This window comes from Armigeres subalbatus, chromosome 2, assembly GCF_024139115.2.
Source record: "Armigeres subalbatus isolate Guangzhou_Male chromosome 2, GZ_Asu_2, whole genome shotgun sequence".
In the NCBI taxonomy this organism is placed as follows: domain Eukaryota; kingdom Metazoa; phylum Arthropoda; class Insecta; order Diptera; family Culicidae; genus Armigeres; species Armigeres subalbatus.
In genome coordinates, this window is record NC_085140.1 from 344,524,179 (window position 1) to 344,540,149 (window position 15,971).

At 38.6% G+C, this 15,971-nt stretch overlaps 2 protein-coding genes across 6 annotated transcripts in view; one reads left to right on the plus strand and one right to left on the minus strand.

Moving 5' to 3' along the window:
* LOC134212878 (protein phosphatase 1L) overlaps positions 1–15,971 on the minus strand; it is a 143,409-nt gene that overhangs the window by 45,406 nt on the left and 82,032 nt on the right. The window lies entirely within an intron of this gene.
* The window catches only part of LOC134212875 (dedicator of cytokinesis protein 9), a 329,834-nt gene continuing 325,565 nt past the window's right edge, over positions 11,703–15,971 (plus strand). For 2 of the 5 annotated variants that reach the window (XM_062691136.1, XM_062691139.1), the window contains exons 1-2: positions 11,703–12,071; positions 12,604–13,275. In XM_062691136.1, the coding sequence (XP_062547120.1) occupies positions 13,177–13,275 (99 nt within the window). In that variant the 5' untranslated portion in view covers positions 11,703–12,071; positions 12,604–13,176. Of the gene's footprint in view, positions 12,072–12,555; positions 13,276–15,971 lie in introns of all 5 variants that reach the window. The other 3 variants (XM_062691137.1, XM_062691140.1, XM_062691138.1) reach the window with 3 other exon arrangements.

Genomic DNA, 15,971 nt, shown 5'->3' on the forward strand with positions numbered 1-15,971 from the left:
AATCCAACCACTAAATTTTTTTCCTGATGCTTTAAGAAACATTTTCATATAAAAACATTTTTCATATGATGAAAGTAGCAGAAGTTATACTAGAAATACTGTTGACACCGAAAATATATTTCATTTTTCGATAGCGAATTCTTGTGTAACTGCATATCTCATACGTGTCTATTAAAAAACCAGCAACCCTGCACCGTCCACTTATTACCATAGAAACAGAATTCAACGCTGGACAGATCAAGAAAGATGCTCGATTATATTTCAATTGTGTTTATAATCATCTTCTGGAAGGAGGAGACTATGACACAATTTTAGACAAAACCCCTCCTCCAGCGCTGGTGGGATTATTGGTCTACCAAATTTTCGGCCCTGTGGCCTGGAACAAAAAAAAACATCAAGACAAATCTAAAGTCTGGACATCAGAGGGTAACTCAATCCATCACGCTCAACTTGGTTTCACTGGGCGTTACTGCCGAAGTCTTTTAGTTAAACGGGGTGTTTTGAAAGGAAAATAATACAATGGTTATTATAAAGTATTGGAGAGTCTACCACAGGTAGTTGATTGCAGTTTTTGTGTAACATTTATGGACTTCTATTCAGACGCCATACGAGCTTTTTGTGACAGTTGGATAGCAGCCGGGCTACCAATCACCGAAAAATTTCATATTTTGAAATTCCATGTTCTTGAATTTTGTGAGCGCATCACAGAGAGGCCTTACAAAGTACACGGAGCAAACAACGGAAGCCATCCACAAAAATGTTCATGCTATCTAGCAAAACTACAAAATGCCAGATAACCACGAACAGAATGCAAGTAAACTGTTATCCACGATGGTAGCATATACAAGTGGTCACATAATGCAGACGTCCATTGAGGCTAAATCAAGTTTGAAATACAGAACATAAATACTACTTTGAACTAGTTCGTAGTTTTATTTTTTGTTGATTTGAAATGTTAAAAAGTGATATTATGTTCTTAAATTCAATAATACTTCTTCTTATTGGCATTACATCAACCACTCTGGCATATGCTGCCTCGGAGTTTAGTGTTCATTTAGCACTTCCACAGTTATTAACTGCGAGGTTTCTAGCCCAAGTTACCATTTTCGCATTCGTATATCATGAGACTACGATGATACTTTATGCCCAGGGAAGGCGAGAGATTTCCTAGACAAGACCGGGAATCGAACCTAGCCACTTTTAGCATGGTCTTGCAGTGTAGCAGTGCATCTTACCGCACGGCTAAGGAAGGCTCCAGATCTATTCATAATAAACCTTAAGTTCATTTAAAACCGGCAGTAATTTTAATATAACTTCTACTATTTTCATCATATTAAAAATGTTTTTATATGAAAATGTTTCTTAAAGCATCAGGAAAAAAAATAGTAGTTGGATTTTATATAACTCGTTTCAAAAAAATTAAAAAAATCAGGTAAGGTTTTTAGGGTAAAAATATTACCTTAAATAGTAAAAAAGTCAAAATTTCACCGATGAAATATTTTAATCGACACAGATCCTTAAACTAGAGGTCAAAAACTATGATTTAACGGCTTAACATCCGAGGTGCATTCACTTTGCATAATAGTTGCCTTTAAACATAGCGTGCGGATTGTTTATTTGCATTTGCTCCATACTACATGCAGAGGAGGCGCTTGCAATAATTCGTCGTTCTTCCCATATGGTCGAAATGACAACTGACATCTGTTACGACTTACGATGATTTCTTATTTCAAGTCCTTGGAACACCAAGCGTCTCCATGTTTGCGATTTTGTCGCTATTGGTATGAGAGCGCAAATGAAACGTTGCATGCAGCCACTCATAGAGCCGCATCGAATAGTTGTCACCATCACGGTGTTGAAAACGCTTATGTTGGGGGAGCCTTTACAACCTTTCTGTTTCAGATATTATAGATTCGCATTAGGATGGTAATGTGATCAGCATTAAAAATCACTCTAATAAAGCATTTAAAAAAATGTGACCAGCAAGCGTCCTGCGAAACGCGAGACGCCTATCTGGATTGCGTCACTGGCTTGAAAATGGTCTTCCAAAAATGCATTTCGCATAGATGTTTGCCCAAAAAATATTGAAAAATTTTTGTAAGCAATTATCGAAATAGTGGAACTTCTCCTTGAATCCATACGTTGTACCCAAATCAATCTTCTTCTTCTTATTGGCATTACATCCCCACACTGGGACAGAGCCGCCTCGCAGCTTAGTGTTCATTAAGCACTTCCACAGTTATTAACTGCGAGGTTTCTAAGCCAGGTTACCATTTTTGCATTCGTATATCTTAAGGCTAGCACGATGATACTTTTATGCCCAGAGAAGTCGAGACAATTTCCAATCCGAAAATTGCCTAGACCGGGACCGGGAATCGAACCCAGCCACCCTCAGCATGGTCTTGCTTTGTAGCCGTGCGTCTTGCCGCACGGCTAAGGAGGGCCCCTTACCCAAATCAATACCATTCCAAAACAAAGAATTGGTGCGCTAATTATTTTATTTCCCATTTTTGTGATTTTTTTCAGCAGTGAGCACGCCGGAAAACTACAAAACACGACACAAATTGAGCCTAAATTGCCTGTTTTACGAATGTTATTGATATAGGAGCATGTTATTAATAATGGAACAGAAACCCTATATGGTCCTGCTTCGTGCGGATCAGTAAATTACTTTGGCTTAACTTTGTAAAAAAAATATATATTTAGACGGACTACCAAGGCGACTAAACTTTTGGAAAATTAACGCAATGTAACGGAACGGTGACGGAAACGGCAGGATTTGGCAGAAAATATATCGTCGAACTGTTAAGTCTGGACGTTTCCGTCGCTGTTCCTCTGCATTGAGTAGAGGACTTACAACTTTTCTCACAACATGGAAAATTAATTGATTTATTTTATACTAGTCGACCCGGCAGACGTTGTCCTGTTGTGAACTGCCCATGTGAGGTTAGCTTTTTACGAGTCGGTGTTATAAGACTTTGAATCACCCCTCTTGACACATGCTGTGTCCATTATAATTTTTATAGATGGATCTTAACAATCGGGGCTTCGCTAAAAATTGTTTGTTTACAACATAGGACTGTAATTTTACTTGAAATTCGAACATGCTTTTAAAATATGGTTTAATGGTATGCTCGTATCAAAACATATAATTAATTTTTACTTCTTCCAGGTATCCATGAAAATATAAGCTTGGCAGGTGTCAACGCATTTGGATTATTGGTTATTTTTAAAATACACCGACACGCGCGTTCCACATAAGTGGTATATTGCAATGCTGCATCATTTTCGCAAAGTTAATAATTCCGGGTGGTCAGTATGTGATACTCTGACAGACCTGAACCTTCAGGATCCTCGTAAAAATGTGGTTTTGAAAGTAAAAACGACGTATTTTGGACCATGAAATGTTTTACCTTTCTCGTATACTAAATATACGTGAAGGCTGTATGTTCGCTACAAAACCAAAGTTTTTAAAGGAGACCTGGAGACCCACAGTGTTATATACCAATCGACTCAGCTCGACGAATTCAGATGATGTCTGTGTATGTGTATGTATGTATGTGCGCAAAAAGTCTCGCTCGTTTTTAAGGCACTTACCCTACAAGTCAACCGAAAAACTGGGAACGAATTACCTTTATTGGGGAGTTTATTATCGAAAATGGGTCAGATAGAACTATGGGATCAGTTCCATTGTTTTGTATAAACAACGATTTAGATCGGACCACAATTTTTAAAGTTATGGCCAAAGCATTATTTTTCTTACTTTAACTGCGTTTCGACACTGACTCGTTTTTTGAGCATGATCAAATAGAGATCTGAGTAGGCAACTAATTTGTGCCAACAGTGACTTGATTGGTATTGATATTACCGTGAGGGACCGAAATCCGTACAGCACCGAAATCCGTCCACCTCATGAGATATCAATAAATTAAAGGGTGTTAAAGGTAATTAATGTAGAAATAATTTATCTTATCCTGTTCAGATACTTGGCAGTAAGTTTCTAAGGGAAAAAATGGAAAGAAGGCTTTGTAATTAAAACAGCAAAAATCAAAAACAAATCGCCACTCACCAAACGCGGAATTTTTGCCGCCATTTTGTTTTCGGGTAAAGCATAATTGCACCAAAAGTAACTGTGTTTTAATTGCTAATTGCGAATCATTACATAAGACAAGCGGAATACAAATCGAAGGGATCGCTTCTCAAGGTTCGTATCGAACTATTTACAGTGTTAGTTTAGTCAATCAGACTGCTTCAATTTAAATATTTAGTTAAATAATAGCTGTACGGATTTTGATCCTTTGATTCGAATTCCGTCCACAGTGGACGGATTTCGTGTCAGAAGTAGTAGATTTTATCCATTAGTTTATCATGTTTTTCATAGTTTTTTAATGAGTAAATGTGAAACACTTCAAAACTAGAAGCCTTCATACTCCTGTGTCAGTGACAAACGTTTTATTTACATTCGATTCCTATTTTCTAATGACTTTTTCATATACTAAGGTGCTTAAGTGTACGGATTTCGATGCCCCACGATAATAGTTCTCTGTATTTTTAATTTATTGATCTCTCCAATTATAAACCAGCCACCGCAAATTTACAAAAAGCCAAATTCTGGTAGCTCGAATGATCATCTTCTTCTTCTTATTGGCATTACATCCCCATAATGGGACAGAGCCTCCTCGCAGCTTAGTGTTCATTAAGCACTTCCACAGTTATTAACTGCAAGGTTTCTAAGCCAAGTTACCATTTTTGCATGCGTATATCATGAGGCTAGCACGATGATACATTTATGCCCAGGGAAGTCGAGACAATTTCCAATCCGAAAATTGCTTGGACCAGCACCGGGAATCGAACCCAGCCACCCTCAGCATGGTCTTGCTTTGTAGCCGCGCGTCTTACCGCACGGCTAAGGAGGGCCCAGCTCGGATGATGGAATTTATAAATTGTTTTTAGGACTTATTGGGCATAAATCAGTGTAAGCGATTCTTAACGGGCTTTGTGGTCATATGGCTATCGCTTCTGCCTCATACGCAGGAGGTCGTGGGTTGAATCCCAGGGCCGTTTCATTCCTCCTACTTTGTATCTTTTCATATATTTCTCATGTTCTAGCAATCGCTGGAACTGGAAATGGGCTTTCATACCGTTTCCATCTTCTATTCCTATACCTACAACTTTATTAGTTCTAGCAGGTAACTGTTAGAATTCGAAATGAGCCAAAAAAGCTCGTTTTGGAATCCAATTAGAATATACTCCACCCTTTCATTACTCTCACATTGGCAACCCGTTAACCAAGACGAACCTCTGCCGTAAAAACCTAACCCCAGGTTCCAATAAAATTCCGCAGGAACTCGTAGCGAGTGCAGAGGTATTCTCGGCTTGCAGTGGGCGAGTGACTGCATCATCAATTCCTTCCCATCCCCGATGACCGTGAGGACGTGGCCAGCGTCGTTATCGACCATCCAAAATACTAGAGCTCTCGGATTGTGCACATTGAGGTTGGAGAGCAAATCCCATGCTTCCATCCATTGATTCCCTGTGCAATTGCGATTGTTCTGGTCGATCACGGAGTAGCAACTACGAAATGCACGGTCATCGAGCGATTCTTAGTCGACTTTTTAGAAACAAATTAGAATGTGAGCAAGAGGATGACTAGTTCTGCTTTAACCAGAGCAAACACCTAGTCACCAGTTTAGTTTTGGGCTTAGCCCACTTCTATCTATCACAAGCTCCTACAAGGATGTTATCGATCATTTAGTGATTTGCGTTCGATCATTTAGTAGTTTATCAATAACATATTCCAGAAGCTAAATTTCAAAGTGTTTTGTATGGTGGGCTTCTAGTGCGAAGGTTTTTCTAAAACTCTGCCTAATGGTTCGTAGTAAGATTTCAACTAATAACGGAGTCTAAATATCCTAACTGCCAGAGGCAATTGAAATATATTAATAATTAAAAGCGTAACATAGCAAATAAGGATGATAGTGTTAAGAAAACACGGAACACCTAGCCTAAGAGATAAATGCATGTATTAGATAATTAGCAAATAAAAAAAAATAAAAATAAAAAAAAATAAAAAAACTAATAACGGAGTTATAGCGATAGTTACAGTGGCTTAAATAAAATGATTGAAATTTTTGTTATCATTTAGTCTAAGTTACTGAAACTATAGCTATAGCTCCGTTACTAGTGGAATTCAGGCAACAAACTATTAAGCAGAGTTGTAGAAAAACCTTCGCACTAGAAGTCCACCATACAACACATTTTGAAATTCGGCTTCTGGAGTGAGTTATTGACAGGCTACTAAATGATCGAACGCAAATTACTAAATGATCGATAACATCTTTGGCTCCTCATATGCAACCATGAATAGGCTTTTAAGTTAATTTGTCCGTAGTTCGAATTATCATCAAACGAAATAATTAGGGGAGACTGGGGAGACTTGATCCCCTTTTCTGATTTCCGATGTATCACAGCCAAAAATAAATAAACATACGCAATTTCTATACAGATTCTCTAAGAAATATAGTATTTAACTTTACTGTTGATTGGCAGTCCTTAAATAATTGTTGTTATTGATACGCAATCGACTTTTTGGATTGCTGTCAAAAATCGACTTCGGGGGAAATTGATCCCTCTCCAAGAACTTGCTTTGATAAAAATAGAAAGGTGCCCTCAGATTTATTCATTATTTTTTCTTCAAAATACGCAAATTTTCGAATTGCTGTGCGTATACGTGAACGATGTTTGTTATTGAATTGAACAGCTCAAGCAATTTTAAAATTTGGGCTGACTTGATCCCCTTTCTATGATATCTACGCAATAAATAATTTTTCCTGCCAACCCTTTATCAAATTTGTCTAATCTACAAAAAAAGAAGCCTGAGAACAAATTTATATATTTTTGAATTTTTTCGTCAAATTTTTGTATGGATGACTAGTGGGGATCAAGTGTCTCCATATTGATGCAATAACTTCAAAACCAAATATCCAAAACATTTGATGGAAGGAATGTTGAAATTTTCATCAGTACAAATCATTAAGCATATTTATGGCTTTGTGCTGTGAAAAAAACGAAAGCATTTGGTCATTGTTATGAAAAGTTATTCATATTTTGCATGGTCAATAAATAAAACTTTAGGAAGGTCAAAACATACAAACCGCCCTGCAGAATAAATAATGTTGTCAATCCAAAAAATAACTCACCACATAAAGGTCATTTGTCTAGAGGATCTATACTAAAAAATACGCTAGAACAAAACTACTTTAGTTCTCGATAAAACAGGGGGTGATCAAGTCTCCCCGGGGATCAAATCTCCCCACCTTCCCCCAATAATTAGCATCTGTAGTTTTAAGTGCAAGACCCAAATGAAAATTTGAATAGGATAAAATGAAAAAGCATTCAATTAATAACTGAGGAAATGCTCATAGAATACTAAGTTGAAAACTAAAAACAAATTCTTGTTGGAATGTAGAAAAAGAAGATGAAGAAGAATAAAAAAAATGTTATTTAACATTTTTCGCTTAACTTTTCAAAAGGACCTAAGTAACATTTTTTCCATGAATTAATTTAAGTACTGCAATCAAAATCTTTCATGTTGTTTTGTTGATTGCGCTATTCAAATTAATTCATGAAAAAAATGTTACTTAGGTCCTTTTGAAAAGTTAAGCGAGATTTCCACTATTTTTGGCTTCTAAACTATATACGCATATGGCTTCTAAACTCTATACGCATTTAGGTTTCTGACTGAATCTATTCTACAAATTATCTTTTATGAAATGTTATTTATCATTCCATGACATTTTCATTGTCATAGCATCATTCCATAAATAAATATGTGCAAGACATAGTAATGACCCCATTTTAAACATGTACAAATTTTGACTTGAAATGAATTTTGAAAGTATATGAGGAAGAAGAGCCATACCATTTTTTTAAGTCTCTATTACAATCACAAACTTGTGCACGGTACAATCTACCGTATATACATTTTTCAGCGCTAAGCCATTAATTGACATCCCTAATAAACATTTCTCGATACATTTTATAATAATGCCTTTGATCACCGCTAGGTGGATTAATCTGGGGTTTTCGAGTATCTCTCACACAGATTTGTGAATGAGATTATTGTTCATCTAAAACGTGAGGTAGGCACATAACAGCCTTTTAAATGATCGTCTTGATCCCTGACTTAATTCACGGATAAAATACAATACGTACTTATTACGGAAGGGCTTCTTGAGAGAAAATGCGTAATGGGGAAAACCTTCTTTTTACATTCGCATGCCTCATATAGACCCATCGAATGCACAGTGGTGATCATCTTTTTTTACCGCGTTTATTTAATAATACTATTGTCATACAATTAAGTCCAAAAGGTGTCTTCCAGATATTTAATCAGTAAGCTAATGCGCTTCTTAGGAGGTATTTAGCTTAATGATCGATTCGATTGTGAGATGAAAAAAAATCACTTTACAACATACGAGGTTTGTGTCTTCACAAAAGTTGAAACAAAACTTCTTCTGGAAAATTTGTCGAAGACGCCAAATTCGTAATTTCATTACTTTTGGAGATAGGCTAGATGTACCAGTCGTGGCTATAGCACCAGTTGTCGCGCTAGTGCTTTATATGCAAAATGGCCAATAAAATCACCACAAAACAAGTTCAGATTGATAAAGCATATTCATATGATACGATAACACCTTCGATATCCTCCAAAACAAGCAAAGCATAATTGTAAAAATTGATTTTGCCTAATTTTTGACGTCCTTTGCACCAGTGGTCGCACTAGTGGTCCCTATTTGGCCAATCTCATACGAAAACAATGGGATTTGCCAAATAAGGAATCAAAATTAAGAATAGTGCCACAACTGGTGCATGCGTTTCTATTATAGATTAATCAATTTAGAGGATTGTAACAAATTTTATTGTGGTTTCCACAGTAAAACCTTTCGCTTGTTATATTAAGTCGACCCGCATGCCTTTTACTTATTTTTTTTTTAAAAACAGTTGTTCTTATGTATGGCAACAATTTGTACACCCACCCTATATTACTTTACTATTTATACCTATAAGTTTTAAGGTCACTCCAAGTTTCAAAGTGCTCGTGTTTTTGGGGGCACACCACTCGATACGGAGGCGGCGCACAACTGTCATTTTTGTTGATTTAGCTTTGCTGCGTCGCAGCAAGCGTGAAAATATAAAAATGACAGTTGTGCGTTGCTTCCGTATCGAGTGGTGTGCCCCTGAAAACGCGAGCACTTTGAAACTTGGATTCCGTGAGGAGTACCCTTAAACATGTTCATCATACAAGCTTATGGAGACGCATGGTGCGTTCTTTCATCAACTCCTTAGAACTAAACGTTTTGTGGAAAAATGAATGGTTTATAATATTCTACATACCAGTGAAAGCATATTTGCATGAAGCTATGATCAAAACAACCTGGCCTACTTGAAGTTCCACAAGAGTAATGCTAAAATACCGAAGATTGATTTATGCTTTGAACAGTAGAAAATGGTTTTTGGTTAAACATACCTTACATCTGCTTACAACTCGACAGTTCAGGTATTAAATCATAGTCAATTACTTGTACTTTGAAATGCGTATAAGATTGTCTGCCACAATATGCCCCTTGTCAAGTTGTAGTTATATCAAATGTGCCTAAAAATTAAAGAAAAACTGTTGTGACTTTTTAATTTTTTAAGTTTTAAAGTTGTTAATTTTAATATTATTTAGAACTATTATTTTAAGCAGTTCCACAGTTATTAACTGCGAGGTTTCAAGCCAGGTTACCATTTGTGCATTCGTATATCATGAGGCTAACACGATGATATTTTTATGCCCAGGGAAGTCGAGGCAATTTCCAATCCGAATAATATATTAGAAAATGTGAATGCGTGATTTTCTTTTTCAAATATTTCAATTGAATTTGGATTTGTTGATTAAAAACACACAACCTAATAAATCTCGTTGGTAGCGAGGAAAATCTAAATTCACATTCTACCAAGATGTTATAAAAAATTGTGTTCACAGCATATATCAAATTCGATTCATCTCTTGTTAATTTATGGCTAGCGCAAAAAGCTGGATAAGATAATATGATCCGCTACATGAATGCTCATGGCAATTTTTATCGAGTGACGTTATATCGAGTGTACGTTATATCGGGGGTACGTTATATCAAAGATTACCTTTAGTTGTTTGGCAATTCTTCAAGACAACTCCCCTAAATAAATATTTTAATTTAATTTTGTATTCTGAGATAACAGCCGACTAACTTTCAATTTACTTTTTTCATGTAAAACTTTTGAGAAATCTACTAAACTCAAACATACTTCAGATATATCTTTATATTTCGGAAGAATATTAAAGAAGTTGTTCGACTTTTTAATACTACTTTATGCAATTTCATTATGTCAATATCTTGAAACATCTGCCATCATCTGTATGCGCCTTCAGTTGTCATTAGCATAATGTGACCAGCTAGCGTCCTGCGAAACACGGGACGTCTATCTGGATTGCGTCACTGCACTGGCTTGAAAATGTATCATCCAAAAGTGCATTTCGCATAGATTTTGGCCCAAAAAAAAAGAAAAAATATTTGTAAGGCTGTATGAATTGTAATAAATTTGTAAAAGTTGAAAAATGCAGCGTCCCGCGAAACGCGAGACGTCTGGTCACATTACATTAGCATCAGTATTGAAAACTCAGGAAACTCAATTTGTTTGTTTAAAATTCTTGAAACCATTTTAGTTGTGTGTGCAAAGGGTATTTTTTATCAATCAAAAACGACAAGACCAAATTTTAACCCAGACTAGAGTCAAAAAAAAAAAATTCACCTGGATATGTATCATTATATTTGCCACACATAAACAATTTATGGCATTTCACCACTTTATCACTAGTGTTTGTCTTCACTAGGCTGGTTCACCTCAGTTTAAATACGCATACGATAGTGAAATGAAAAACTTTCAATGAACAGAACACATGCCGAGGGGCATGTTAAGATTCTATAGGAGGAAGCAGGAAACACATTTCATAATGGAATCGGATGTCGGTTTACGTGACAAACGTAACCGATATCGTGATTATATACCTATGTACATATAAAACTTTAATTCACTCACAATCGGCAGCACAAAGCCAAGAAAACTTAATGATCTATGATAAACCGTGGAGATCGCACGTCGCTCACCACAATAAAAACAAAAGCCACCTTTCCTTTGAACCCCGCCCGTACAGACGAAGACGATCGTCTTCCTGAATTCATCAAACTCACGTGGTGCGCATGCTGGATGAATCCTTTCCGATGCACGAATCCAACCACCCAGCAACGAACGAGTGCGGCAGGCTCCCAAACATCACCCAGCAAAGCATCAGAGTCCGGCTACCGTACGCAAGGGAGACGAAGCATGAACCAAAACAAAACAGTTTCTTCCAAGTAGTGTGGGTGAGCAGCCCACCGCCCAACCAGCCGATGAATTTCACCCACTTCAACCACACCACCAGTCCTTCGCCGGGTCCGAGGATCGACGGCAGGCGGGCGAGCGTTTGTGTGCGCGCAATGTCGTCCGTCGCTTCGTCGATGAGAGTGGGTCGTCATCGTAGACGACGGTCGAAGAAGAGAGCTCAGCGCTACGCAGACAGCCAGCCACCAGCATAATGAAGTCCGCGCCTCGCCTCACTCAGCAGTTCACTCGGACGATTGGATTGTATTAGACGTCGGGCTCCGTTGTTGGTCGTCGAGTTCGCGTAAAATTGATGTATTCTGCTGTTATTCGGAATTACAAACGATGTAAAAGTGGATATCTTATCATAATCCTTCCAAATTAACGGGCAATCGAAAGTATGAGGGGTGTAAACATATAGGATTGATCGGAAGCGGTCCGGTTGCCGCTGGACATCAAATTATTGCGCTAGTGACAAACGAGTGATTGCGGAGAAAGCGATTATCTGTTTAGAGCAAGTAGCGAACGGGGTCTGTCCGTGAGCTATTGCAGAGGAAGTGCACCTAATCAGTCAGAATTTTCCATTTTCCCTAATGATGGGTGTTTTTTCATGGGCAGAATAAAATCAAGTAAGAAAAGCATCTGCTAGCGAAGAATGTAGTGATGAGTGTTGCCCCTGTGTGTATGCATCCGCGACCGTCTGGTTCTGTGGAGAGGAAGAAGAGTGCACACGAATACCGTGATGATGGCCGATTGGCGCGTGTGTTTGGCCACGAAGATCCTTGTTCTGTGAGAAGAGTGCCGAACTGAGGATATGCGATATTTATTATTATTTCAGTTTGATCTAACTCGTGTATAACACTCTTTATTTCGTCTTGTTCTAACTTATAACGAATCCTAAAAAATAATGGTCTGATAAAATTATGTACGTTTTTCAAAGCTCAGAGTTGAATGCAGCGATTGCATTTTTTTTTGTTTTTTTTTTCTCGTAAAAACACAAATATTTTCTACAAAAATACAAATATTAGGTTTTTCTTTTTTAATATTTTGTAACTTAACTTCAATATTTAAGACACTTTGAAATCCCTTATCGCATACCCTTGATCGGGACAGCATGTTCTATACCGTACACAGGAGTGCTCTAAAGCAATAATATTTCAGATGAATCGTTCTTGCATAGTAGTGGTGAGATGGATTGCAATGGTCCTGTTTTGTGTTGATAGTGGGTGCAATAATCATAGCCCGACAGAGTGGAATGTTGCATGACGGCGGCCACTTTTAGCATCTTCATAGGGTTTTGTGGACTTGTGGCCTAGCCGTCTAGGGACCATCATTTTTTTTTTAACTGAAGTGAAATTGTCAGACGAGAACCGGTGTAATTGTACAAGTAGTAATGGATGCTGAGCTGCGACAAAGTGACGACAGAGCTCCGCAATCTCTGTCATCTGTGTATGAATGAAAAGAGGAGAGGAAAAAATGAAAATCCAGTGATAATAGTGATAAGAGGATGAAAACAAAGAAAACCCATTGGCAGGCGAGACGACAACCTGCTTTCACGTGAATAGATATCAACGTCCTCAACCGACCCCGATCGGGGAGTGTTACGAAAGTGTAATTGGAAGCGATCAATCAGCCAAAATTTTGTGCCCGAGCAGCGGTGGTGTTCGATAATTAAAAAACCAAGGAAGGTGTGTGTTAAAAGCGAAAGGAGTTTTTCAACGCCGCCGTAACATAATGACAGAAAGAAAGTTTACCCGGGGGCTCAACAAGCCCGGAATGGCAGCACAGCTGAGGGAGAACATCTCGCAGGTTGTACGTGAATCTGCTTCACTTGTATGTATTATGTTTTAATTTTTCTCATTTATACACCTCTGCCCTAAGCTACTAATTTATATTCATTTGCGTGCACGTTCGGTTCAAGCTTCTTCTGGGTTCCTGCAGCTTCTTGATTACGATTTCAGTTTCTCGGCTGCAGCTTATTATCAGTTTATTTAGCTCACAGTGGCGAACATTCCGAACATATGAAGGGAAATATTTAAAACATTTTCATTCTTTAGGGATTGGCGAGTTGGAGTTACTGAGCACAATTTTAATAGGAAGAAAATACGCCGAACTGATCAATGTTATCAGTCAACTCCTTGTGGTATAGGATTGTTTGTTTTAGAATGAAATGCAATAAATCGGAAAAGAGATTGTTCTGATCTGAGTTTATTGTCTTTAGTAACACAACTGGTAGCAGCTGGCGTCCAAAAATGTTTTTTGATTACCAAATTGCAAATAATGTTTAAGACATCATTATTTGAATTTTTATAATTTAAATTTGGTTTTTCTTTGTAATGATAATAATAATATTTTTTCAATCTATATATCTTCTATATCTATATACATAAAAATGAATTTCTGTCTGTCTGAACCTTATAAACTCCCAAACTACCGATTTTGTGCATAATTTCGGGTATAAAAAACTCACAATGGTCCATGGGCGGATGGCGGAATGCTTCAACACGGTACTAGATAACCACGGGCAGCTACTGGAATTCATCACTACTGTCACTTATCTTCTGCCGAAGGATCGGAACACTTTGAACCCAGCAAAGTACAGACCAATAACGATTCTTTCAAGTCTGGGTGCAGAACCATTGCAAAGTCGACAGCCTGATGACCGAGGAACAAAAAGGTTGTCGACGCAACACTTGAGGCTGCAAGGATCAGGTCATTATTGATGCAGTTTTTGTCGGACAGGCCACCCACAGGCGAAGGAACCTCAGAATTGCGTGTATCGGCCATAAAAGGGTATACGATTCAATACCTCACTCGTACCTCCTTAAGGTACAGTTGTATAACGGTAGACGGTAACGTCATCAGGCTAATGCAGCACGCTATGGAGATAGGGAGCATGTGCCCTAGTTGACCTACACTTTCGGGGTGGTTAAGTGGGCCAATACTAACTTGGAGGCGTAAGCACGAGCAGTACGTGTGGCGTTCACCGTAGTTGCGGAGATACTTCGTGGAAAGGCAGAATTGCCATGAAATCTATCGCGCTGTATGTAAAGCTGACCACGGATTCAGTGCCCTGCATCTGGCGCCGGAGGACTATCGACTGTCGACGAGATCGCATCGTGAAAGCAGAAGGAGTTGCATGGGACGCCTGAAGCTGGAATATACCGACTCTTCTCAGAAATTGAAGGATTCATGGTAGCCATCCCGGACCGGATTATTGCGATGAAGAATTATCGGCATTATATATTGCACGAAAACGTGGAGGACCGCTTCAAGAAGTGCAATTCAGTAAGAGAGACGATCAAGCATACCGTGTCCTGGTGTTCAGCCTTAGCTGATTCAGCCTATTTCGGTCGCCACAACGAAATCGTCAAGATTGTGCACCAACAGCTCGCTTTAAAGCACAACATTATTGATCAGTTTGTCGCCTACTACAAATATGTGCCTGTCCCGCTTCCGATATTGTGGTCTACGACAAAAGGATGACGCGGGTAGCCCTCATCGACTTTGCTGTACCGCTAGACCATAATGTCCAAACAACATTTTCCAATGAGATAACGAAGTACCACGACTTGGCGGATGTGGCAGATGTGGCACCTGAAGGACGTGCGTATAATCCCGCTAGTTATTTCAGCAACCGGAATCGTTCCGAAATCTCTTCTGAGATCCTTAGGAGAGCTGGAACTATCTCATAAACTCCATAGCATCTAAAAGACAGTGGTTCTTGGAACTTGCAACATCGTTAGAAGATTCCTGAATCACCATAACGTATATATGATGCAAAGACTGGTACAGGATTTAAGTCAACCAGCGAATGCGCCTTTCCTACCATCAACAAAACAAGAATCAGAATCTCAAGAGAAAATTTCACTTTACTGCTACTGACGCCAACATTAGCCACTCGATGATTTGCCGCTGAACCGCGATAGACGCCATCCATCCGAATACATTTTTGCAGTGTTTCCCTCCGATGAGCGCTTGTGACTGCTACCGACGGCAACTTTAACTCCACTGGATCGTCGGATCGCAACCGACGCCATTTTCTGTAATCAACCATTTCGTCTCATAAAGGGTTGGTCCTGAAAAGAACCTATTTTTTATCCACAATGCGCCTCATCAGCTATCACAGCTATCAAATGTTAGTCCGAAACTTGCGTAAAATCTTCACTTAACTGCTACCGCTGTCTGATAGCCATTCGATGAGTTTCCGTTTAGATGCCACCATTTAGAATACATTTTCAGCACAGGCACTGATATCCTGGGACCTAAATCGACACCATTTCCCCAATCAACACTTTCTTCTCATAGAAAGAACCGATTTTATTTTAACAATGCGCCTTTTAATCACTAACAGCAACCAACACGATTGTCCGAACAATTCATAGGAATTTCCTTTGAGTGCTGCTGCTATCGGCGAAGGTCCCTCGATGATTCGCTTTCCGCTGGAACCGCTGTGACCGGCGTCATCGTTGTGACTTTGACTGCACAACTTTGATGTCTGTGCTTGCGATGCACGTGCGGGATTGGTT